The following is a 26,108-nucleotide window of genomic DNA, read 5'->3' on the forward strand; positions in this document are numbered from 1 at the left end:
GGGAAAGAAACCAAGTTGGCCAACTTTCACCTAATTCCTCTTTTCATTTGGCATCTCACCCACATCCTCACAGCTGTGAATTTATAATGCAAACTGATGTTTCTCATTACACATTCCAGTAATAGTATAGAAAAAGGCCAGTTAAACAGCCGAAGTTAACGGACAATTTCACTCAGTTTATGAAGTATAAAGTTGGCCTGAGGGTATTTTATTGTGCCTCTGAAGATTAAATCAAGTTTTAAAAAATGATTTTTATATAAATAACCACATGAAATAAATTTTGGAAATATAATTTCTACTGGGAACCAAACTTCACACTAGATTGTGCTATACATCCTTCCCATTTGCTAGTCTGCACAACCGGATCCAGTCATGCACTACTATCAGCTGAAAGAAAGTGAAAACCAGTACTAAGCGTCTATATAAATATTTAGTATATATTTTAGAGTTTTGTAGTATCTTTTTCCAAGTATAGTTTAACCACAGGCAAAAACAGATTGTATGGGATATATGTCAAAGGAAAATGACAAATACCTTTCTTATCATTTGAAATTTACTAAAGTGATAGAAAGCAAGATGCTTTTTTAGTATATCACAAATTCAGGAAAAGAGTTTTAAAAAGCAATTTCTTAGCACAGTATAGAAGGCCCTTACAAGGTGGACACAACCTCATCTAACCATACCATTGGTCCTGGAAGGGAAAGGAGGAAGCGTACTCACATTGCATGTGTGTTTGCATCTCCTTGCCTTTACACGCCTACTCTTTCTTCCTGGAATGCTTTTCCCTTCTATGACTGGAAACTCCTACTTTATTGCCTCTTTAGGCACAGCTCAAAGAGCACCTCCTCCATGAACCTCCCACCAACTCCCAAAAAACACAGAAAATCCTAGGCAGCAAGAAAAGAGTATGTTATCTTAATCAACTCAACAACCTTCCTAGGTAATGCCTTCCCTAGCACCTGGGAAGTCTCTAAAAGGCCGTTTACCAGCTAAACGTCAATAATTTCTCCTCCAAACCATGGTTTAGAGTGGGGGAAAAATTAGGCAAAAGTGAAGAAAATTACTACATTAAAGGTCAAACATATATTTTCTGTCTTATACCCCAAAACCTGCATATGAATTAATTCAGTACCAGAAATTTCTTGACTTTTTATTAGAAATTTTATTGAGATTTCTACTCTCAAATTAGCCCATAATGTTCACTGCAGAGGTAATACTCAAATGTAAAATAAACAATTAGGAAGAAAATACAAAATATTGTGTGATTAAGTTACAGGAATTCAGAAAAGAAGAACATCAGTGTGCCTGGAAAAGAGTTTACAGAAAATGACAATGTAGAAAGGATATGAGAAGAACATATCAGAAGAGGTGAATGCCACACACAAATACAGAGGGAAAGATGAGTATGGTGTACACAGAGACAGTCATGAGGGGTGAAACACAAACACGGGGTGAGTTCCTAAATGCCAGGCCAAAGAAGCAAACTGGATGCGAGGAGAGGCAGCCATAAGGAATGCTGAGCAGGGAGATGAGAAGACAGGAGTGTCTGGACTCTTATTCAGGTTGGTAGATTGAGCAGTCCTGTAATCTTCCCCAAAATTCTACTAAAATTCCAGAAACATCATTAAAATGCATTTAAATAAATCCATGACCAAGTAGAAAACTGAAGGTGGTGGTCATTAGTAGGACAAATTTATCATGAGATTTCTGGAAGACAGAAAGGGTAGGAAAGAGTTATATGTTTAGAATTCTTCCCTAGTCTCCTAGAGATTAATATTCAACATCTCTACTTACATGTCCAGTAAAAACCTGAACCTAACATCCTCAAAATTCATCTCTGACATCCCCCAACAAGGCGTGCTCCACAGTCTTTCTCAACTATTAATGGCAACTCCATCCTTCCCACTAGCTTAGCCTAAAAACCTCAACCCCTCTCCTTCCCTCATACCCCACCATACAATCCACCAAGACATATAAGGATCTGACTTCTCAACACCCACTTCTATTACCTGGTGGAAGCCACCATTATCTCCTGCCTAGTTCACTGCAAAAGTCTCTTAACTGGCATTCTTGTTGAGCTGCTGTCACAACCCTGTACCTGCCTCAAGTCGTCTCTCAATAGTGTAGGCTCAACAGAGCAGCCTGACTGATTCTGCTAAAATTTTAAGTCAGATCATGCCTATGTTCAAAACTGTACGGTGATTCTCCTTTCTCTCAGAGTAAAGGTTAAATTCTTCACAGTAGCCTGCAAGGTCCTGCATGATCTGACCTCTATTACGCCTTTGACCTCATCTCCTAATACTCTCTTCTGCTCCAGCCTCCACGGCCTCCTTGTTTTCCCTTGTACACACAAGCACCATCCTTCCTTAAGGCCTCTGCATAGAATGCATTTACATAGATATCTGCTTGGTTAATTCCTTCTTTTCATCTCAATGAGATCTACTACCCTGACCAATCTATTTAAACTCACAAGTACTGAGACTAATAAGTAATGGATGGAAAAATAAAATAAAATTACAACCAGCACTTCCCTCTGCCCCTCCACAACATAAAATCCTCTTTACTCTGTTCCATTTTTCCCCATAGCATTTACCATCTTCTAGCATATCATGTCATGTTTATTGTCTGATGAGTTTAAGGCTTTTTGTTCCCTCCACTCCCTCCCCCTTCCCAATATAACTTAAGCACTTAGAACAAACAATGCCTGTGACACAAATAAATGGAGCAGTGGAGGCATCCATAACCCAGAACACATACTGAAGACGGTCAAAGCAGACATGGGAAGAGGAACCTGGGGAAGATCTAACTTGAGATTAACAAGTAGAGAGAACGGGAATGAGCAGTGCCACAATAATCAAGCTGATTAATAAGTATATACACTGTCCGCAGAACAGCTGTATGTACCAGCTCCTCCCCTGTCCTCCCCAACCCCAGCTCAATGGATGGAATGGCATTTACCACGGAAGACTATAAAGAAACTGAAGAAGCTGCCTCAGATGAATTGGGGCTTCCGGTGGAGCTTTAAGTAGCTCAGCATTTGTGCGGTTCTGAGGCCTGCCTGCTCCCCATCCTGGTACTCCAAAGGTTAGCCTGTCAGCCTACTTACTCTGCCCACTTTCAGAGAACTCCCAGTCATGGAAGAATGCTGCCCAGCAGAGAATGATTTTGTATTCTACTACAAAACCCTATAGTAATATCTGAAGATAAATGTGTTACAGAAACAGCCAACACTATTTTCAACTTTTTAGTTAAATTCGTCACATGAAAACCACAGTAGTCACAGATCACGTTATAATTACAAAAGTAAGACTTCTTGAACCATAAAACATTTTGAATTCTGTTAAGTGTATTTACAATATTTTCAACGTACCTTGAGTAGAATTTTTACAAAAAAAAAAACAAAAAAAAAACAGGTATGAAATTTTATAACATCTCATGTCCAGCATAACAAGTATCTGGTAACTTATTAATGATAGTTGCAAAACTTACTAATATAAGAATAAAAGTTGTGACTCTTAAACAGCTGACAAGACTTAAACACAGGATATTCAGTTTTGTCTTCTGAAGCATGAAGAAAAAGCACAAACAATAACTTGCAAATTTACCTTCTCTGAATTTCCAATTCTTCTTGGGATGGGCCATTTTGAACTTGAGCAGGTAGTTGTGAGTTTTGTCTAGGCAATGTTGGCCCTACAGAGGGAAAAAACATTACAGATGAACATTATCTTCATATCTAGCTGGATAGAGGAGATAAAATCATAAGAATAACATAAAATCATCACATATTTACAAACGTGTCTTCTTTTTGTCTAGCAAAATAAAATATAAGCTTTACATAACACAGAGCAAATGAAAGACTGCAACATAATACTGTCATCATCTCCAGAAGGCTTACTTGAAACAAATGGAAAACATCAACAATAAGGAAAAAGAAACATTTATATATGAAGAGCTTGAGTAAAACAAGTGTTCGATGAGCATCTGAAGAGGCACCTAAGCTTGACATTTTCTAAGACAATGAGACATTCTCTTTGGGGTAATTATTCATGAAGTGGAGAGGGAAAACTTAAATGAAAAATCAGAATTCAAAAACTCACCTAAATAGAACACTGGAAATGAAAAACAGGAGAGAGAGAGAGCATGAGAACCTTATTACTAGACTCCAGTATGCTAAAGCATTTATCAAATTTGCCCAATTTAAGCTGCCATTTTTGTCTAATGGCCTAGCATTTCCAGCACTGGTGAAAACAAACATTTGCTAAACTTCCATATAGTAATTAACCTACTGAACTGAATTTTTTAATGTAACAGGTAATTTTAAGTTTTCATTTAGGGTAAGAAGGAAAAAAAAAAAACTTGCATTCATACAACATGGTTCTGTCATGAGACACTAATGACCATCCATTCCCACATACCATGTACAATGCAGACCTGCTTTTTGCATCTTAGATAGAATGCCACTGAATTATGGGACATCTTAATGTCATTGGATATAAAAATTAAATCTGTCACAAAATGAGATAAATACTGGAGCTAATATATAATACCTAGGGTTAAAATAGAACAATCTTAAAGTCTAATCCAGTAAACAAGAAAGTAAAGAAACAGTAGTTATCTTCCACTCTTGGAGAAGAAAATATGAGTAATGCCATACTACATGTATTTGTGAATTCTAGTGTACCAGCAAATGCTCCTAACAGATATTTTGAAAGATTTGTAGACAACTGGTATTTAAAAGTTACAAAATAAATGCTTCTGTGTACTAAATTCTTGTAATCTATGGGCTAATCATGCAAAGTATTTTATACTAGTGGAGTAGATTTCACAACCGGAAGATTTACTAGGATGTAATGCAGTACTGGTGTATAACAAGTGTGGAAAAAACAGAATTAACTTGATCTGAACTTACCTAACTTTTTTTCTCACCTCTTTACAAATGTTTTTAGATTAATCATTTCATTTGTCCTCTAAAGACAAACTGATGACAACTGCAGTGATATATTAGATTTCCTAAGACTCTGCTATTTTGAGAACCAAATAAAGGAAATATAAAAAAAATTAATCCTATGTAATCAATAACCAAAAAAAAAAAATCCAAAACTTTTGAAATTAAATACACACGTAAATGTTTGTATAAATGAAAATACATGATTGCTGTCTAACAAACAGACTAGAGTTCTTTTCTTGGGAAATTAAAATAATGATGTAAAAACAGACTCTCCCATTAGGCTATACACGAATGTTTAATACTTTACAGGGAAAAGACCTCTCTTCTGGGGACATACAAAGTGCAGGAGGTGGGGGGTAAATCTGAGGTAGCATGAAATTATTTGGGGAATGTACTTTATATATCCAAAGTACTAAATGTGAGCATTTAGCATGGGCAACACACATGACTATTATGTTTTAACTATTTTTTAAAATAATGTTTACTTGAGTATTTAAGTTGAAAGCCTCAGGCTGCTTAAATAATGAAACAGCTGAATGTGAGTAGGTTAGACTTGTTTAGCATCTACCTCAAAGAAGAATGCAATTGTACTATTCACATCTAGGACAGGTGTTATATATCAAAAGTAATATTAATGAATTAAATTTGCCAATTAAAATCTCAGCTTTAATTCAAACTTATAGATTCAAAAAACATCAAAATTTCAACTCAATCCTATTTATTTTATTTAACAGGTTTTTAAAAAACTAACACAAGTTTAATGTAACTCACAAAAGCTGAGAAAATCTTTTAGCAATTTACAGAACCTGCTTTGGAATATTTCTTTTTAAGCTTTTTAAAAGGTTACTAAGCAAATCTGTTCAGAAAGGAGATATTTTAGATGTGGGTAGTATTTTGTGGCTGTTATCATATAAAAAAAATTTCCTACAGTTTATTACTGCAGCTGCGATGAAAAGCTTCAAGGAAGATCCTTTTAAAGTGGGGAGAATTCTGATCCTAGAACAACTCTTAACAATTCTTTTCTACATGGTTCTTTGTGATGATAATGGATTTTTGGGCTTTTTGTCTTTCCAGATATCCTTTAAATGGGGTGTGTGTGTGTGTGTGTGTGTGTGTGTGTGTGTGCACGGAATCACTCCCCTTGGCACCTTTTCACATGTACATTTAATCTGGTTGTTCTGTTTGTTTCTTCTTCAAATTGTCAGGTTGCAGTAACTAGCACATTGAAATTTATGTGCATTTAAAAATTAATACAAACATACTATAAACATTAAAAGTTCCAGGTAAATATAAACTTAAGGTACACAATTACATTTTTCCTTCTTGTCAAACATTCTAATGGGCTATAAAATTGTTAAGTAATACCAAAGGCACCCCACATGACATGAAGCAGCAACTAGGATAAGGCAGTCTGTCAGCTGCTGCTGTATGTTCAGGAATATAAACATTACTTTACACAGGTCACATTCCTAAATAAGTATCTGTGTTCTCATAAAATGCAAAATAGGTACTTTCATAACCATTTCAGTGGGCAAATGACAATATTTTATGAGCATCATGTGGTGGTTAACAGCCCTTTGGGGAGGGGAAAAAGAGGGAAGAACAACCAAGGTTAAGAAATCAGTGAACCTGCTTTGCTCTTTTCTATGTTATCATAAAGAATAGCAGCTGTTTGAGAGTTGTTCTCTCCCTCACAGCCAAAGATAGTGGCTGATCTTAATTTGTCCTGACTACAAGAAGAAGATATATAGCAAAGTTTGTGAGTTACTGTTTGTAACAGAGAAATGTGGCAATGTCACTGATACAGTATCCTATAAATGATGAAAATCAGATCAGGAGACTCTGTAATAGGAGCTACATGTCAGTCTTGCCTTCAATATTGAGTTTTGGTTAAAACACATTTCACTTAATGTCACATTTTAATTTTCACAATTAGCCACAGACTATTTAAAAACACAGGACTAAAAGACAAATCGGTGTTATTATATACACAATACAATCAAGTTTAAACTTAGCAACGTGGTAATTATATTGTTTGCACACAGTTAAATTAAAGGTAATAATGGGGGGAAATCTGCTTTTTAACACATTATTTTACAACTTTAAAGATTCACCTTCACTTAGGTCAAATCAATACTTTCTCTGCAATTGGGTAAAGTATCCATTATTCTGCATATGGACCTCAACATATTAAGCAGAAAGGTATACAACACTGGGTGGGTTTTCAAAATGAGCTAAAGAGAGTTCTAATAACACAAATATCAATAATCACTCATGGCTAGTTCAAAAGATAGCCCGGAAAAACCCCCAGGAGGAGGCAGAAAAATGAGGAGAAAAAGTTACTGATTACATACTTAATCTGCAGTGTTTAATTGTGGGATCTCGGAGAGAGAGGAGGAATTTACGAACAGCCACACAATAGGTTCACTACTGTAACTGTGACCTCTGGAACAATCCTAAAATAAAACTTTAAGTGACTAACAAATACATTAGCCTTTTCTTTTCTTTCCTTTTTTTTTTTAAGAAATTTGCAACACATACTTCTTTGCCTAAACCAGAAAGTACATACATTTTAAAATAATTCTCTTCATAGGTTAAAAAAAACAGTATCATTAGTATTGAGGAGTCACATTAAAAATTCTGAGTCACATAAAGTACATACACAGAGCTGAACACTTTATGTAAAATTGGAGCAATACTGTATATCATTTAATAACTATCTCTCATAAAATAATCTGGCTAGCAAGGTACACATGAGTCAGAAAGGTATATATGAGGTTTCTTTTCAAAGCTCAAGTAATTAAAGATAACTCTTTGGAACTTGGGTTTTTAAAACAGAAAGTTTCAGAAACAAATGGAAATAAAAAGAATTTAGACAAGGATATGTATCTATCTGTGTATACACAGATAGATATGTATCCTTAGGTATATATCTTATTATCTCTAATTTGGGGTGGCTAAGTGACATACCTGGTTTGTCCATGCAAACAATACAAATATGTGCACACATGTGCATGAGAGTGAGAGTGAAAGAAAACAATCAATAAGCCTAAATTCACTCTTAAGTCACAGATCTCTAACCTACTGAATAAAGGAGGCTGTCAATCAGAAATCAACCTATTAAAGCAAGTAATAGCTTACATCTGCCTCACAACATGCATATCTAAAATTAATTCAAGTTAAGCAAAAGTTCCCTTTGCTAAGGCACATTTACATTCCTCAAAACATATTAAGATGGACATAAATTTTTTCTTTAAACTCTAAATCAAAAATTTGCTCCCAAACAAAATAACTAAAAACAAAAATGTACAAACAAACAAAAACCCCTCTCATTTGTGTTGGAAAAGGTGGACGAGAATAGTTTTAAGAACCTAATTCTAACTAATTCTAATCCTCACTAACAAGCCAACTCAGAGCTGACCAAATCACCTACATGAACCACAACAAATATCACAACATAAAAACAATAGCTTGCTATATATCCCAAATGTCACAAACCAGACTATGGCCTAAAAAAACAAAAGTTATGGAAATGCGCAAGTAGCATGTACCACAGCTTGAAAAAGTAATGTAAACATAATGTTGCTTACCACAGAAAATACATCGCAAATTAGTGCTGTCCTGGGTAGCAGTAACCTTGCTCTGGGCTGCAACAGACACCTTGGTGTTAGAAGCTTCGAAGGACAACGGGGCCATCTGAAGAACTTCACATAAACTAAAAGGTGCTTTGAAATGTTCAAAATGTATTTATACATACGTCCTATCTAGATCCTCATCCTGGAAGCTCTGTAATTTAATAAAAACGCATCCTCTTTAACATAGGCTCTTAAAAAAAAATTATGCAATCTTTTTTTTGTGGAAAAACCCTATAAGCAGCCATAGATCAAATGATGCACGTACAACTTAGTTATTTCCTAAGTTATATGGTCAAAGAGCACAACCAGCATTTTAGGGTTATATATTTTTTAAGTCAATGAAGATAAGGTAGAGGAAGTCAAGATCTATGGCCATTAGTGTTAATTTCACAAGATCTATCCTCTCATTTAGGAGAACTGAATCCGAAAAAAATTTAGGCTTGGAAGTGCTTAAGATTAACTCATTCCTACTAGTTGGAAAAAGACCAAAGCCATTATAAACGGCCCACTGCAATAAAGAGTTTTATATTCATTGATACAAAATAAGAGTATCTTTGGTTTGCTAAAAATCAGCTATTCATTTTTTACCAAGCCACAATTTACTATTTTTTTCTCAATATATATACATACTTGACAAAATGTCTTATTAAAAAAGTATGGCCGGATCAAACAGCCATTTATTTAGGCTATTTACATTAAATTTTAGCTTAAGTGTCAATGAAGTATATTCTTTTTAGGAGAAAAAACTCAATGAGAAGGTGATAATCTATGAAAAGGGGAAGGATTTATCTGAAATCAAAGTGACACTCAAAATTGGGATGAGAAAAACAAAACTTTTTTTTAACTATTACTTTAGTGACATCCAAAACTTTACATAAATAATTTTCTGTAAAATCTGAAAGAAATTCTTTTCAGCATGAGCAAGATTTTCTTTTTCCGTTGGTATTCACCAAGAAACAATTAGTGGTTAAAATGCACTGGGGCTTAAGAAAGCCCACATAAAGGCAAACAAGACAGTGCTTTAGATCTCCTCTAAGACTGTATTATTTAAAACATACAACTCGTGCTAACTAAAAGTTTTAGAAAAATCAGAACCAAACCAATATAATTTAAATAACACACATCTAAAAATTGTAATGTCTTAAATAAGATAATTTTTCATCATTTTTAGAAATTAGATTTAACATAATCCAATTAAGTCTTGCTTTGAAAATATGACATATACTGTATATATTTTTTGCAAACACAAAATAAGATTGATAAATGTCACCTTTGCTAAGTACTTCCAACCACCCAATCTATTATTAAAGTTGCATGCACAATATTTATTTACAGTAATGACATAAGATATAGAAAGACCACAGGCGTACATATAAAATGTCTACCAAGCTAATGAGATCATTCCACAGGAGATAAACAATTTAGAATATTTTCAATCACTATATTTTAAGTTTAAACTGTTTTTTAAAGATCTGTCTTACCAATGTTTGCAAATGGCTACTTCTATAAAACCTTTATTAAAGAAACATGCCTAGTCTTCAGGTTTTACCCTTCAGTTCCTTTATTCCATATTTAAAGAGGAAAAAAAGCCCCATAAGGACAATTTTAAAAACTTACAAGAAAAACCTGAGAAATTATCTCTTCTTTGACAGCAAAGAAGCTGCCACATCCCATTACCAATCATGTTGGCAAAAAGTCATCTGACAAGTGTCAGAATGCAGGTAAATCATTATTGTTGCGTAAGACAAAATATTTCCAACCAAGAATTCCCAGTCTTTCTCACAGTTTAAACTATTAACATTCTTGCACTTCGTTATCTTTAAGCATCTTCTTTCCAGACTTTAACTTCATACTATCATGTAAAATATTGATCTAAATTCTGATAGGTTGCTTAAATTCTACTGCAGTTTGCATTTCCTGAAGATACTAAATTATTCATTCCATTATATGCATAAGCCTAACAGAACTTCCTGCTTAATACTGATGCCATTAACTCTTTCTTCATTCAGTCAGGGGAGCAGAGCAGAATAAGGGAAAGAACACTTATTGTCCAGGTTGAGTAAATTCAGTAATACGATGTTTTCAACATAGTTTTTAACACTAGCACTGATGTTACATAGACCTTATATTTTACCTATGAAAGGACATTTCTCTTTAAGTTAGCCATATTAACTTTTTTTTTTTTTTTTTTTTTTTTTTTTGCATGGCTGTCCCTTTATCGCTAATGCAGTTTTCAAACAGCCATCCTTCAGGCTTACCCCTGACTTTAACATACTTTACCATTAGGTGTTTTGTATGAGCCGGGAAATGCAGAAATGGTTGGGTGAGTACCAGTAGTGGAAAATGACAGGCTGTTTAGATTTGATTGGCATGACTGTATTTTGTTACTATATATAATTACTATAGTAAACTCTGCATTCATGATTTTTACAACCAGCAGTTTCTCCTATTAGCAATTAGTCCCAAGGCAATTGGTAATGGGGATATGACCCATCCTAGCATTGTTTCTTATGATTAACTGAGATAATGTTTGCTTAAAGACTGGCTTGAATCTGACTTGCATTCTCTGGAAGGCTGGTCAGTTGAGTGGGTGAGTGAGCACAACATCAGCATCTAAATTAGTGGTGTTCACACTTCAGACCATCAATAATGCCCCCAGGTATTTCTCACATGATTACAAAGTTCTATGCAATACATTTTTTAGACAGTGAAAGCAAATGTGTTTATGTTTGCTCAAAGGTATCTAGAATAGAAGGGAGGCAGATACTGCTGTGGTACAGTTGCTGCATTAAAAAAAAAAAAGTTACCACATTGCAGGGCACTGTGCTAGGAGGCATAAGGATTACCAACAGTAAATTTTATTCAAAGCAATGCATTTTTAAAGTGGCATTTTGAAACATTTTCAAAAATATTATTTCAAGTTTTAAAATTTGATAAACTTTTATATATATCAGGAAATGGAGTGCATATATGGCTATACATGAAAATGTACCATCATAAACATCTTCCCCCCCCCCCTTTTTTTTTAACTCAACCTTAAGGCAAAACTGTATATATGATTGGGTTTTTTCCCATTCTTTATTTCTTGTAATCCTCTCTCAAATTATGACTCAAATGCATTTTATTCCCTTCTAAGCCAATATGAAAATGACTGCTAACAGTTGATAACTTGCTGACAAATTATTCATCTGCACTGGCAATAGCCTTAATATGTTCCTCAGTCCACCATGTTTCGTAAGCCATTTATTTTTAGTTGTGAAATGAATGGCCCTGCCTCTAGCTAAAGACACTTGAAGAGGCAACAAGAAGTTGAGGGGCCTATCATTTACCAATCCTGTCATATCCTAATGCCTCCAAAGGCAAGAGTAACCTGTGTCCTCAGGTTCACTGCTCTGCTTCCTCTTCCTGAACACAGATCAAGACTTGCCCATCAAATGCCCTCCTACCATTTGTTACTAAGGGCATTATTAAGCATATGCTCAGAAAAACCACCACATTCTGGTAGAATGCTACTTTAACACAATTAGCTTCTATCAGAGTGTTTGTTGACTCTTTTATCAGTGCTCTTATCTATTCACTTACACAAACCAGAAATCCACTACCTTTTCTTTTACTCCTATTTAACCAATTTTCAAGTCCTGTTAATGCAACCTCGTAATTTCTCTCTCCAAATTATCTCCATTGCCACTATTCTTGTTTGACGATCCCTTGCTTAGTCATGTTCAGGGTGGGGCAACTTGTATCCCAGAAGCTTAACATACATCAGTTGGGGCAGGGAAGAAAATAGTAGCACTTCATTAATTTTTCTCATCCATTTTACTGTTTTTGAAAGTCTTATAATGTACTCAACATGTCAACAACAAAGTACATACATATAAATGATAAACACACATTTACCAGGGGATAAGCTCAAAAACTGAGAGACCACCGACCTAGACAATTACATTAGCATCATCTAATTAAGTTGCCCATTCCAATCTTGGTATCTGTCCCCCTCCCCACAGCAGCCAGTGATGCTTTAATAATTAACCAGATCAAATCATCGCTTAGTAAAAACTCTTCAACTGCTGCCCACTGCTCTTAAGATAAATACCAAAATCCAGTGCTTGTCCCCCATGTGATTGCCACATATCTCATTCAATTCCTACTCTATTGCTCTCTAGGCTCTAGGTACACTGTCTCTCAATTTCTCAAACATGCTGTATCACCTTTCTTCTGCAGAGCCTTTCTGACATATGCTGTGCCTTCTACTTCTGATATTCTTTTCTTGGTCAACTGGTATGCCTCTTTTTGTACCAACTAGAACTTTCTGGCAGTCAACACTCAGAGTTACTATTAGCCCTCAGAAAACTAAAATAATTAGTTCTTCTTTCACTAGGAATCTCACTTCCTACTTCAGGTTTTACTGTACATGTTTTTTTCTGATTAGCCACTTCAAGAGATTTGAAAGGAGAGAAGCATAAATATAAAATTAGATAATATCCAATTTCCTAAGAAATATGAGGAATCTGTCTAAAGACTCTCAGGAGAAAAATTTTAGAATGATATTAAAATTATGCAAAAAGCTTCAAACTTACATTTGGGTACAAAAGAAAGAGGGTTTGTTTTGGTTTCTTTCACTCTGGATGCGAGTGGGCAACAGAGAGAAAATAAACCTGGAATAGCCTAAAAGGCTGAAGTTTTAGGGGAAAATGATAAAGGCGCCCAATTCCATAGGTAAAGGTGGGGACATTCAAGGTAAGAGAATACCTCACATCATTTTAAGGAAACATAATTTCACTCTTTTATCCACATGTAAAAAACTGAATCTCCTTTAACCAAGATAGGGGTTTTTATTCTTTAAAAGTATTTTAAAAGACTTTCAAAGACCATGTCTGTTTTCTCCCACTTTTATAGGAGAAAAAAAGAATTAAGAGAAAGACAAAGGCACGAGGTTTCTGATAACTAAACTAACATACTTAGGGGTGGGAAAAAATGAAGGCAGTGGAGGTAGGGCAATTTTGGGCAAGAAAACTGAGCCTGGACCAAGAGAATAAACCTCAGACATTTCCACAATTTGGTCAAGAATTCATCCCTGTTTACATTCAATCTGGTACTGAAAATGCTACACAATTCTCCTTTACGTAATTTACCAAGTTTTAAAATGTTTATTAAAAAGAAAACAACTAAAGAATCTGAGGAAGGCTTCTTGCTTTGATTTTAATCACTTTTAAAATTCTTAAGATTTAGCCGTTACTTTTCACTATACACCACACTCACACAATTAAAATGAGCCAATAACTAAAACTAAGAAAGCATGCCTAGATACATGAATACATGCTTTTTAACTAAGATTTGCTTTTCAAAATGCCATGCATGATAAATGCTACAAGATGTATGAGCCCTGAAAACAGTACACTAATTGAAAGCCAGTCAAAAAAAAACTCACATATTTTATGATTCCATTTATATCAAACATCCAGAACTGGCGAATCTTCAGTGACAGAAATTATATTAGTAGTTGCCAGATGCTGGGAGGTATGGAGGAATTGGGGGTAAAGGGACAATGACTTAAGGGTAGAGGGTTTCTTTCTGCTGTGATTAAAAACGTTCTAAAATTGGCCAGGCACGGTGGCTCAGGCCTATAATCCCAGTACTTTGGGAGGCCAACGTGTGCAGATCACGAGGTCAGGAGATCGAGAGCATCCTGGCTAACATGGTGAAACCCCATCTCTACTAAAAATACAAAAAGTAGCCAGGTGTGGTGGCGGGCACCTGTAGTCCCAGCTACTGGAGGCTGAGGCAGGAGAATTGCTTGAACCCGGGAGCCAGAGGTTGCAGTGAGCCAAGATAGCACCACTGCACTCCAGCCTGGGCGACAAAGTGAGACTCTGTCTCAGAAAAACACAAAATGTTCTAAAATTGTGGCAAAGGTTGCACAACCCTGTGAATATACTAAAACCACTGAATGGTACCCTTTAAACGGGTAAACCGTATGGTATGTGAAGTAAAGCTCAATAAAGCTGTTACGGAAAATAACAAGTGCCATGCTGTGCATCTGTTCTTCATCTCACAATTGTTTATAACACAAAGTTTAAAAATATCCCAATGCCTACTGCTTTTTCCATTTTGAAAAATATTAAGAGGTGATTGGTGGAATTTTCGGTATTTTTATTTTCTTCTTCATGCTTTTCTATACTGCTTAAATTTTTATAAATAGCACATGACTTTATCATCAGAAAAAAAGAACTTATTCTCATTTGAAAAACAAAATGCTATGGAAATTACAGTTCTGTTAACAAGAGTGGTTCTAGATGGATGGAGCTCTAACTGGCTCTACTTTGTTTTTTGTTTTGTTTTGAGGCAGGGTCTTACTTCAATTGCCCAGACTGAAGTGAAGTGGTGAGTTCCAGTGCAGTGGAACCTCAAACTCCCAGGCTTAAATGACCCTCCCACCTCAATCTCTTGAGTAGTTGGGACTATAGGTGCATGCCACCACAACCAGCTAATTTTTTAATTTTTTTGAAGAGACAAGGCCTCACTATGTTGCCCAAGCTGGTCTTAAAATCTTGGCCTCAAGTGATCCTTTCACCTTGGCCTCCCGAACTGCTGGGATTACAGGCATGAGTCACTGCGCCTGGCCTAGCTCTAGTTTCTAACAAGAGAACTGGACATAAAGAATGAAGTGACTCTATGAATAACGCCAACATGACCCCAAATGTTTAGAAAGACTGCAAAGCCAGGACCTGAATACCCTTTCCAAACACCAGAGCTGGTTGAGAGAAGGCATACAGTGGCTGTTCTGCCACAACACTACTTTCCAGGAGGAATTAAACCCAAAGGCATTTTTTAGGTCATGACTCTCTCAGTACATATCCATTCACGATGGTTCATCAAAAACCAGGACTGTCCTAGTTAAACAAAGACAGCTGTCTCCTTTTCCATGGAATCATATTGCCCTTGCTCTTCTCTATCTCTCTGCACAATAATTTCTGGTATTTCAACAAGCTGCTTACCAAGAAGCAATCTCTATCTAAAACAACACAAGACAGCTAATATTTAAATGACAAAATTGTCCACATTTACTTTTTGAAATTCAAAAATATGTAAAATTCTATTAAAATAGTTTGGTTGAATACATAAAAATCAAATAAACTGGGTTTGTCTCACATGGGATTTACTAAATAGAATTAAAGATGGCCAGGAGCAGTGGCTCATTGTCTGTAATCCTAACACTTTGGGAGACTGAGGCAGGACATTGAGGCCAGGAGTTCAAGCGCAGCCTGAGCAACGTAGCGAGGCCTCATCTCTACAAAAAAATTAAAAATTAGGTGGGTGCAGTGGCATGCACCTGTAGTCCCAGCTACTTAGGAGGTTGAGGCAGAAGGATCCTTTAAGCCCAGGAATTCGAGGTTACAGTGAGTTATGATCGCACCACTGCACTCCAGATTGGGCAACAAAGCAAGACTCTCTCTTAAAAAAAATATTCTGTACTTTATTCAAGATTGACAGGAAGCCATGGCAGGGTTATCAGAGCATACTACAATAGTTATGCAAAAACTCACTCTACCATCTTCCCAGCAATATAAGGCCAATTAAATTAGTTACCTGCAAAAGAGACTGGAAAGGCTTGAGGAAAACTTTAAATCAATAGGAAACCAGAGACTATTTCTGAATAAGAAAAAGTAATTCTCTGTTACAATATTACCACAGCAAAGAGCAGGATAGTGTTTGCAAAATAAACTCCTTCATAAAAAATGTATTTCTTCCTACATGAATGACAATGTCATAACCAAATACTCTTGAAATTTTCCAGAAAACAGAAGTCATTTGTTTCTCATGTGAATCATTTCAGAAATTACAAAAGCTCACAGAAATATCAGGTCTACCTTGTAAGAATTATTTTTGGTACCTTTACATGAGTAGCATTCTATATTTGTTTCCTAACTACCATTCTGCACCATTCATAGTACTTACACTGCCTTGTGGATATTTTTGACCATGACTTATCCTCTCTACACAATTAACAGCTCCATTAAGACCAAAAATTTTCAATTATTTGTTTCTCTCATATCACGTAACATAGTACCTTAACAGGAGTACAAATAATTCCAGTTAACTATAGCATTTCTTCTCTTAGATTAGAACAGCATCTACTTCTTAGAAATTCATGTATTAATGAAATAATGCCACAATATTTTTCATATATGAAATACCAACCGACTTCAAAGATACTGCTATTTAACACCATCTTCAAAAGACTCCTTAGAATTTTTCTACCTTGCCTAGATTATGAAAGCAGGAATGCCCAATGTTAACTGAGAGGCAATGCCCCAAAATATGTACATGGGCAGCCTGACAGGGCACTATCACGCTTCCAAATGCAGAAAAGCACAGCCAAGATTAAGCTGTAAAAATCGTGGAACAGGTTTGGCTGCTGCTGTGTGTTGTGAATGGTCTCATCAGACTGGAAGTGGTTCCTGCAATTCATCTCTTATCATCAATGGAAAACAAGACAGACTATTAAAGCCTCTCTTTATTTTTGTTTTAGGAGGAAAATGTTCCACACAGAGGTATCAAAATTTTTGACTATTTAACATCCAGCAAATGCTTCTTCAATTTATGAGCAATAAAGGATAAAAATTCATGAATAAAGATAAAGTAATTACATGCAAATTACTATCCTCATGTAGGAAAGCATGCAAATAACCAGAGATGACATCCTCAGGTCATTGTAGCACCACTGAATAAAGATCAAGCCTATTGTAAAATAAGCCTGGAAGAACTGAAGTCACTAGCTGGACATGCATCAGACAATAGATTATAAGGTGCCTAATTGCCAGAGACACAAGGATGCAAAGAAAAGGGAATGAAAGGCAGACAGAATATAGTGCCTGTATGACAACAAACTCCAGGCTAAAATAACTTTCTATAAGACATGAAACCCATATTTATCACAGAAATAGTATCTGCCTCTTTTTAGCCATTTAATCATTCCCACCTTGAAGCAGGACACGATATCTTAAGTTCCACAGCGTAAGACTAAATGCTGTGCTCATGAAAAATGAGGCATCAGGTATGATTACACTAAAGCAGCTTTCCCAGACAGTTAGTGAACAAGAACTTAAAGGTCACAGAAGTTAATATATTAAAATGTATTTATTATAATTTAGTATAAACAATTTACAAATCCACATATATGAATATGTAATTCATATATAATTATGAAAAATCACCAAAAAATCACAAAAATAAAAATCACAAATGTACTAAGAGCTAGAAACAGCTAGTAACAACAGTTAGTGCTATTAAATAGATGGTGGTTACAAAGCTAATTGCTGGGCAATTTTTACATATTAAGCATCAAAAAGGCCATCAGACCTACATTTTCCCTTTCGTTGACAGATGATGAGAGCAATCAGGAATAATTTTTGCCACTTCTGTGACTTGTAAAGTCCCACTTCTGGCCAGCCCTCCATGATGTCTTCGTGGGGGAGGAGAGAAGATGAAATACAGAAAGGAAAAAGACAGGAAGAAAGACTTCTCTGTTACAGTCAAAGCTAGGCATGTCTACCGACACTGAAGGGACAAAAAATATGGAATAGTCAAGCCCATCTGACAGACAACCTCTAAGATTTCTTTGCTTTGCTAGGCTGTTTGGAAAAGATAAAAAGACTATAAAAATTCCATTCTTAGTCAATAGCTGACCCTGCTAAGTTGTGACAGTAGTTTTCAAAGGTCTTATTCCTAGGATCCACTTATACTCCTAACAATTATTAAAGACACTAAAGAGCTTTTGCTTATGTGGGTTGTATCTATCATTATTTACTATATTAAATAACTAAATTACATGTTTCAACTTTTAGGAATTCAGTTTTAAAATAACTAAAAAGCAGTTACATAAAAAAATAACATTTTAATGAAAAATAACTATTTCCCAGAACAAAAAATATTAAGTGATTAGAATGCCATGGTTTTACAAATCTCTTTAGCATTTAATACTAAATATTAAATAATAATCCAGACAGCTATATTTTTTCATTTGCTTTTGTATTCAGTATGCTGTGGCATGCTGTTCTGGCTGAAGTACAATGAAGAAGATCTCTTGAAAGGGTCCAAAGGGGGACCCTCAAGAGTTGCCATGGACCACACTTTTTGAATCCCTGAGTTAGAGGTTTAAATTCAAGATTCCCAATTTTACACCTGATTTAACCCAAAGGAATTTAAAACATGGAGAACCACCAAGAACAAAATAATCTAGGCCTTATTAGTTCTAATGATTAGGACATCTGTAAACTTTCTTTTTTTTTTTTTTTTTTAAAGACACAGGGCCTCACTGTAGCCCAGGCTGGAGTGCAGTGGCACAATCATAGCTCGCTGTAACCTCAAACTCCCAGGCTCAAGTGATCCTCCTGCCTCAGCCTCCCAAGAAGCTAGGGCTATAAGTGTACGCCATCATGCCCACCTATTTTTATTTATTTATTTATTTTTTTGATGGAGTCTCACTCTGTCACCCAGGCTGGAGTGCAGTGGCGCAATCTTGGCTCACTGCAAGCTCTGCCTCCTGGGTTCACCCATTCTCCTACCTCAGCCTCCCAAGTAGCTGGGACCACCACGCCCGGCTAATTTTTTTTATTTTTTTATTTTTTAGCAGAGACGGAGTTTCACCATGTTAGCCAGGATGGTCTCGATCTTCTGACCTCATGATCCACCCGCCTCGGCTTCCCAAAGTGCTGGGATTACAGGAGTGAGACACTGCACCCAGCCATAATTTTTAATATATATATATATATTTAAAGACAGGATCTCACTGTGTTGCCCAGGTTGGTCTGAAACTCCTGGCCTCAAGAGATCTTTCCAAAAACACTGAGGTTACAGGCCTGAGCCACCATGCCTGACCCTAGTGAGAAGAGAATCAGCCTGGCCTGACGTCTGTAAACTTTTAAGAGGATAAGCTACTATCAAATATTCACTCAAACTTTCCTTTTAGTGACTATGAATTATTAGATATAATTTCAAGCATTAATCAACACAAATATTAGAAGATAAAGCTATAGTCATTTTCTGGTCCCAATTCCAACCCAGAACTTCAAGGTTGTTCTTGTATGTAAATGCAGGATCAGAAAACAGAAGCATAAGGGGAGGGCAACGAAAGAGAACAGAAGAGAAACATCCTTCCAAGAGAGTCTGGCCCTAACACATCCACGGTAGGTAAAGAATACCTAAATACAGTCCTTGGGAGAACTGATATTAGTTACTTAAACAATTTTCCTTAGAGTTTAACTGTTTCACAACCCTGGTTGAGAAAGGCTAAGGAAGGGGCTGAAAATTGAGGCTTTGAGGTGTAACAGGTAGGCTACAGGATCTGGAGGCCTAATTCAGTAGCTCCCAACCTTTTCAACAGCTAGAAACCCTTTTATACTGTAATTAACCCCCTTGAACTCAATATTTAGAGTGAATCTGCCCAAATAAAGTATATTTACCATTAATCTTAAGAAATTAATGAAGTTTCTTTTGTCACATTGTGAACTATTTAAAGCCAGAATTGTGTCTATGTACCTTTCTTTCTAAAACCCGGACTAAGGCTCACAGAAAAACTCAAGCTGAATTACATTTTCATTTTTACCTGTTTCTCCCAAAGTACTGATTTTCTTGATATAGTAGAAATAATTTTAGGTGTCACACACATTACATTCAAACATACATGATACTCTCCTGGAGGCCTCTTTTTTTTTTTTTTAAGATGGACTCTCGCTCTGCCGCCCAGGCTAGAGTGCAGTGGCACGATCTCGGCTCACTGTAACCTCCACCTCCTGGGTTCAAGTGATTCTCCTGCCTCAGCCTCCTGAGTAGCTGGGATTACAGGCATTCACCACCATGCCCAGCTAATTTTCTTATTTTTAGTAGAGACAGGGTTTCACCATGTTGGTCAGGCTGGTCTCGAACTCCTGACCTCATGATCCAACCGCCTCAGCCTCCCAAAATGCTGGGATTACAGACGTGAGCCATTGCACCTGGCCGAGACCTCTATTATTAACATGTGAGAATGGGTGGCCAGAATTCTTTCTTAATGAAAAAGTTACGAAGTACAATCAGAACCACATTGGTTTTCTGTTTAAATTCACCTCATTCTACCATTGTTTGAATTTTCTTCTCTATTTCTGCCTCTACTCAGGAACTGAATGCTTAACTTACAGCCTTCAGCAGCTCCCTTTTCAAACCACAGCTAGCTTTCTGGAGTACAGCTTTGCTCACATTATCACTCTTGCTTGACAACTTACACTGAATCTCTATCACCCAAAGGCCCTCCTTGATCACCTACCTTTCTGAATTTATTCCCACCAGGCCAAATAATTCCCTGTTCTACAAACACAGCTTATTCTTCCCACTCTTTGTACATGTATGCTATTCCTCAGGCCTGATATGGCTTTCCCCTTTGTCTTCCCATGCCTACAGTATGCCCAACTTTCAAAATCCAAACCTGAAAGTCAGCTCGTCACTAACATGTTCCCAGCTGCTCCAGTGAAAAGAAGGCTCATCCCCTTCACACACCCAATACAGTATGTTATCTGTCCTCAGACTGGGTTTCTCTTGTATGTTACGGTTGTGTCTTATCTCCCCTGTGAGAGGAGAAAGAAGATCCATGAGGACAAGACTTGTGTCTAGTTTGCCCTGGTATACAGATGCACTCAAATGATGGATGAATTAATTTTTCTATAGGAAAAAAAAAAACACACCCAAAAGATATGTCTTTACTGGACAGTTAAGACAAAGCAGATGTTGGAGAAAATTTGTAAGTCTACCTTTTTTTTCCCCCTCTAAGTTAATCCACATAGAATTTTCATTTTTTTTTTTTTGGACATTAGCATTCAAAATAACATTTTATAGTTTAATACTATGCCATTGCCTTGTTTAATTCCCATGATACCCTGACATAAATATTCTCATGATTCACATTTTATAAATTAGGAAATAGCTTTAGAGAAGGCAACCTGCCACCGGAGGAAGAGACAGAACTAGAGTCTTTTGACTCTAAACTCAAGTTCTTTCTACTAAATCACAATAAAGTAACATTTTACTTAAAAACACAAAACTAAAAGTAAATTCAAGTTTTCTCTTTCCTAATTTCTCATTCTAACTAACTTCCCTCAAAGGCATTTTTAAAAATGCTTCAAAGATCTTGAATTGAAGGCCAAACTCAATAAAAAGAAATGGCCTAAAGGCTCGAAAACCCAATCCTCTTTGTGCCTCCCTTTCTAGGTATGGACAACCTGGGGAAATCCCATCTCTCCAGGTCAATCCTCCTAATTGGAAATTGGGAGTAACAACAGACATATTAACCTCACATTACTGTGATTCACAAAAGGGGACAACTGTGAGAGGTAAGTATGAGAATAAAGGAGAGCAGGCAGACATACAAAAAGACTGTCTCCATCTACCCAATCCCCAAACCTGTTAGTCATTTAATACTTAATGAACAGATTTTTTTTTTTTTTTTTGAGACAGAGTTTTTGCTCTTGTCACCCAGGCTGGAGTGCAGTGGTGCCATCTCAGCTCACTGCAACCTCCACCTCCCGGGTTCAAGCAATTCTCCTGCCTCAGCCTCCCGAGTAACTGGGACTACAGGCGCCCGCCACCATGCCCAGCTAATTTTTGTATTTTTAGTAGAGATGGGGTTTCACCATATTGGCCAGGCTGGTCTCGAACTCCTGGTCTCAGGTGATCCGCCTGCCTTGGCCTCCGATAGTGCTGGGATTACAGGCGTGAGCCTGCCGAACCCAGCCGAACAGATAGATTTTATAGGGTTCAAAATGTTATACCCGGTCATACAGATAGGTTTTATAGGGTTCAAAATGTTAATCCTCCAATAAGATTAGTTGTTTCGCAAAGCTAAACTAAAAAACTTTGTCCAAGATTATCTTTGGGATTCTTTTCAGGTCCAAATTTTTAAGGTTTCATGAAAGCATTAATAAAGAACCCCAAATGCAGTATATCCAGAACCAAATGTGTTATCTACAGCACAGTATTTCCTCTTCTACCCTCTTCCACTCTGTCTCTGGTTAACAGTACCATCTTTATCGGAGTCCCAAACTGACACACCTGGTCATCATTTTAAAACACTGTTCTCTCCTTCCTGGCCTGCCCATTACATCTTACTGACAAAGAGAAAAGAGGTTGAGTTCTAAGATCTCGGTACAAAAGCCACTAATGCCACTATCTAGCTGTGGGTCCTTGCACCACTACAGTGACCTTCTGTAAGTGCCAATCTCATTTCTAAAACAAGGATAATACCACCAACCTTGTAGGGTTGTTATAAAGATGATTGGTTATGTATATGCCAGATTAAGACCAGGCACATAGAAGGTGACCAATAAATAGATCACTATTCCTGCCTCAGAATGGCTTTAATTTCTATGTGAGGACAAAGGTAGAAAGCTAGAACACTGCCATGGCAGGTATAGCCAGCACTAAATGAAAGCTGGTCACCTCCTCTTCATTCTGCTCCTCTCCTCTACTTTGTCAGTTCAGGCCTCATCTTTCTCACCGGTATTATCACAACAGTGTCCTGAATTGATCTTCATGCATGTAACTTGCATGCTCACCACACTTGTCCTAAAGCACAAACTTGATCATATTAATCCTTTATTTAGCATCCTTCGATGACTCTTCACCACCTCCATGATAAAATGCATACTCATCAGCACCAGGCCCTTCCCAACCTTATCTCTTGGGATGCCCTACTCCTGACCCCCATCACATAAATTCTCATGTCCAAGCCACATCATAGTGTATTTGTTATTTCCCGATTGCTCCATGCTCTCATGCTTCCAAACCTATCTAGAATGTTCTATCACTGATGAGCCCTCTCCATTCTTAAAAACATAGCTGAAACATCACCTTCTCTTCAAAGCTTTCCCTGACCCTAGAATTTTCTTTGGTATTCCGAAGGCCTTTCTTCATACTACATTTGCAAGCCGTATCCTAATTTTGCTGGCCTTGTTTCTGGCAGCTGTAGCCCAACTGTGACATCAGGCAAGGGACAGGATTTATCTATCATTTTCGTATTATTCCCAGTGCCTAACACAGTTTGTAAAAAATACATTTTATTGAAAATATTTTTGTGATAAGTTTAATACTGTTTGCATTAATATCAACAATCTGAAAGACTAAAAAACAAAACTGTCACTATAACGTATTTCTAGAAACTATTGAGATTTTTTTTAATCCTATTAATTCCAAATATAAAGAGATTTTTAAATGCTGTGATAAAACTCATACAAATGCACATATTGGAAGGTACGTCAGGCCAAATTATCATTAAAAAATGAAATCTCAGTATTATAAAACCTGAAGAAAATTTCAACCATAAGGAAGGTATGACTTTTGACTATGTTCTCACGTTCAATAGATTAAAAAATAAAACCCAGCAAAAGTAGTCTTTTAGATAATGGTAAAATACTTATTTTGGGGTGTTCTTTTTGAAAAGGCATGTTTCATCTTGGCTGAGAACAAAAGCAGTGGGATTATCTTACGGGTTATGCATATAATTTTCTTTTTTTTTGGATTTAAAAAATTATTTCCTATTTTCAAATGATTTAAACCTTTTACAAAAATATAACAGTTGGGCAAATTTGCCTCCACCAACTATCACAAAAATTAACTTTGTAGTTTATATAATCCATAACTATTACTTACAAAAATCTATAAATACTGAATAATAGAGAAATCAAAAATATCACTTTAGGTAATACACCCATTTAAAATTGAATCCATTTCCATGGAGAAAGGAAAAAATACACAGTAGCATTTGGTATAAAAGGAAGAGCACTAATTCAGCTCTTTTTCAAAAATGTTAGAACATGTGATTTGTGTTTTTTTAACTTCCAAATATAACTCACTGTATTTAGCACCTTCTGTACTTTCCAGTATATTAGATAATTGCATACCAAGTTAAAAACAAAATAAAGGAAAACATTTCTGCCACCCACCATTTTCATTAAAAAAATGGAAGTATTACACAAACACACAGAGCACCTCGTAAAGGTTGGTATGACTAGCCCCCCAGAAAACTGTTTTTTATAAATTTTAAAAATTTGAGGATTTAGGGGACATGGGAGAAGAGGAAATGAGAATTATGTGATTATTGGTTTTAACACAAAATGTGAGCTAGTAATTTTCAAATTCAGTTCTAGAGAACCATGGAGGTGTCTCAGAGGTTGCAGATCCTGAACCCCACATCAATTAGAGAAGCTCCATATTTTTTGTCCATTTATAGACTGAACTACCAAATATCTCATTTGCACAAAAATCTCCGTAACTTTTAAAAGTCTGAAAAATCACTGAGAAGGATTAGCCGATGACAACCGTGGATAATATTGATATTAGCACCTAATAAATAAAAATACAAACAAATGTTTTATATGGAAAAATGTTTTACAAAGTGCTAAAAACATTAAGAAACAGGCAAGACTAGTATTTGTAGTTACTTTATCAATAAGTTTATTCTGCTTCTCATCAGTTTTATCAGGCTACAGTTTGTAAAGGGAAGGGACATGTAAGTTAAGCTTTTTCAACTTGCTTTTGGAAGAAAGACAGTAGATGATTTCAGCAGCGAACTGGCTGTGAACCCAAAGCAAAGATTTTTGGCAGGGTATGACCACGCTGAGAGGCGACATTAGTGGGTATGTTTGTTTAGATAAAGGGGAGGTGGCCCATATAATGTTGGGGTAGGGTACACAGCTTTTCTACATTGGAGAATCTGCGTAAGAAATGATATCTATTCCCAAGAACACTCCTGATTCTTAACATCTTACTCTCTCCTATGCTTCTACTTCCACACTAATAAAGGCCATCAAAAATAAGAAATAGTACTTAACTACAGTAATTTATGAAAAGTCGTTTTCTAAGTAAATCAGACTATTTAGAACTCAGCCATTCTATATGCTTTGTTTTCCATGATGAAAAAACTACAGAACTAAAAGCTTCCTTGCCAGTGACCTGATCCACAATACCAGAAGGAAGCTGTGATGGACTCATTTCTTCCATTATCTCTCTTTCCTCAGCCCCTAGTATGAGTGGTTGAGATTGTGACTGAGAAAAGAATAAAGTACCAAAATCATCTAACAAGAATCCTATTTTTTTCCCACACTAAAATGCTTGTGTAGCTTATGAAATGATGGTCGATTTTCCTATTTGCCAAACTTTCTATAATGTGGAACATTGTTTCTTAAAGCTTATTACTTTACAATAGAGAATGTAATTGCGTCTCTCCACATTGATTCATTAATTTGAAAAGATCAAGATAAAAAAAAAAAAAAAAAAAAGGCTGTGCACGGTGGCTCACGCCTGTAATCCCAGCACTTGGGGAGGCCAAGGTGGGCAGATCACTTGAGGTCATAAGTTTGAAACCAGCCTGGCCAATATGGTGAAACGCCATCTCTATTAAAAATACAAAAATTAGCTGGGCATGGTGGTGAGTGCCTGCAATCCCAGCTACTTAGGAGGTTAAGGAGGGAGAATCACTTGGACCCGGGAGGCAGAGGTTG

General features: G+C 36.4%; 1 protein-coding gene across 12 annotated transcripts in view; it reads right to left on the reverse strand.

The window, feature by feature from the left end:
- The window catches only part of ENAH (ENAH actin regulator), a 156,791-nt gene that overhangs the window by 32,152 nt on the left and 98,531 nt on the right, over positions 1 to 26,108 (reverse strand). For 6 of the 12 annotated variants that reach the window (XM_077938671.1, XM_077938666.1, XM_077938665.1 and 3 more), the window contains exons 4-5: positions 8,539 to 8,595; positions 3,606 to 3,690 (exon numbers count right to left, since the gene is read on the reverse strand). In XM_077938671.1, coding sequence (XP_077794797.1) covers positions 3,606 to 3,690; positions 8,539 to 8,595 — 142 coding nt within the window. The remainder of the gene's footprint in view (positions 1 to 3,605; positions 3,691 to 8,538; positions 8,596 to 26,108) is intronic. The other 6 variants (XM_077938675.1, XM_077938668.1, XM_077938667.1 and 3 more) reach the window with 1 other exon arrangement.

This window comes from Macaca mulatta, chromosome 1 (assembly GCF_049350105.2).
Source record: "Macaca mulatta isolate MMU2019108-1 chromosome 1, T2T-MMU8v2.0, whole genome shotgun sequence".
In the NCBI taxonomy this organism is placed as follows: Eukaryota; Metazoa; Chordata; class Mammalia; order Primates; family Cercopithecidae; genus Macaca; species Macaca mulatta.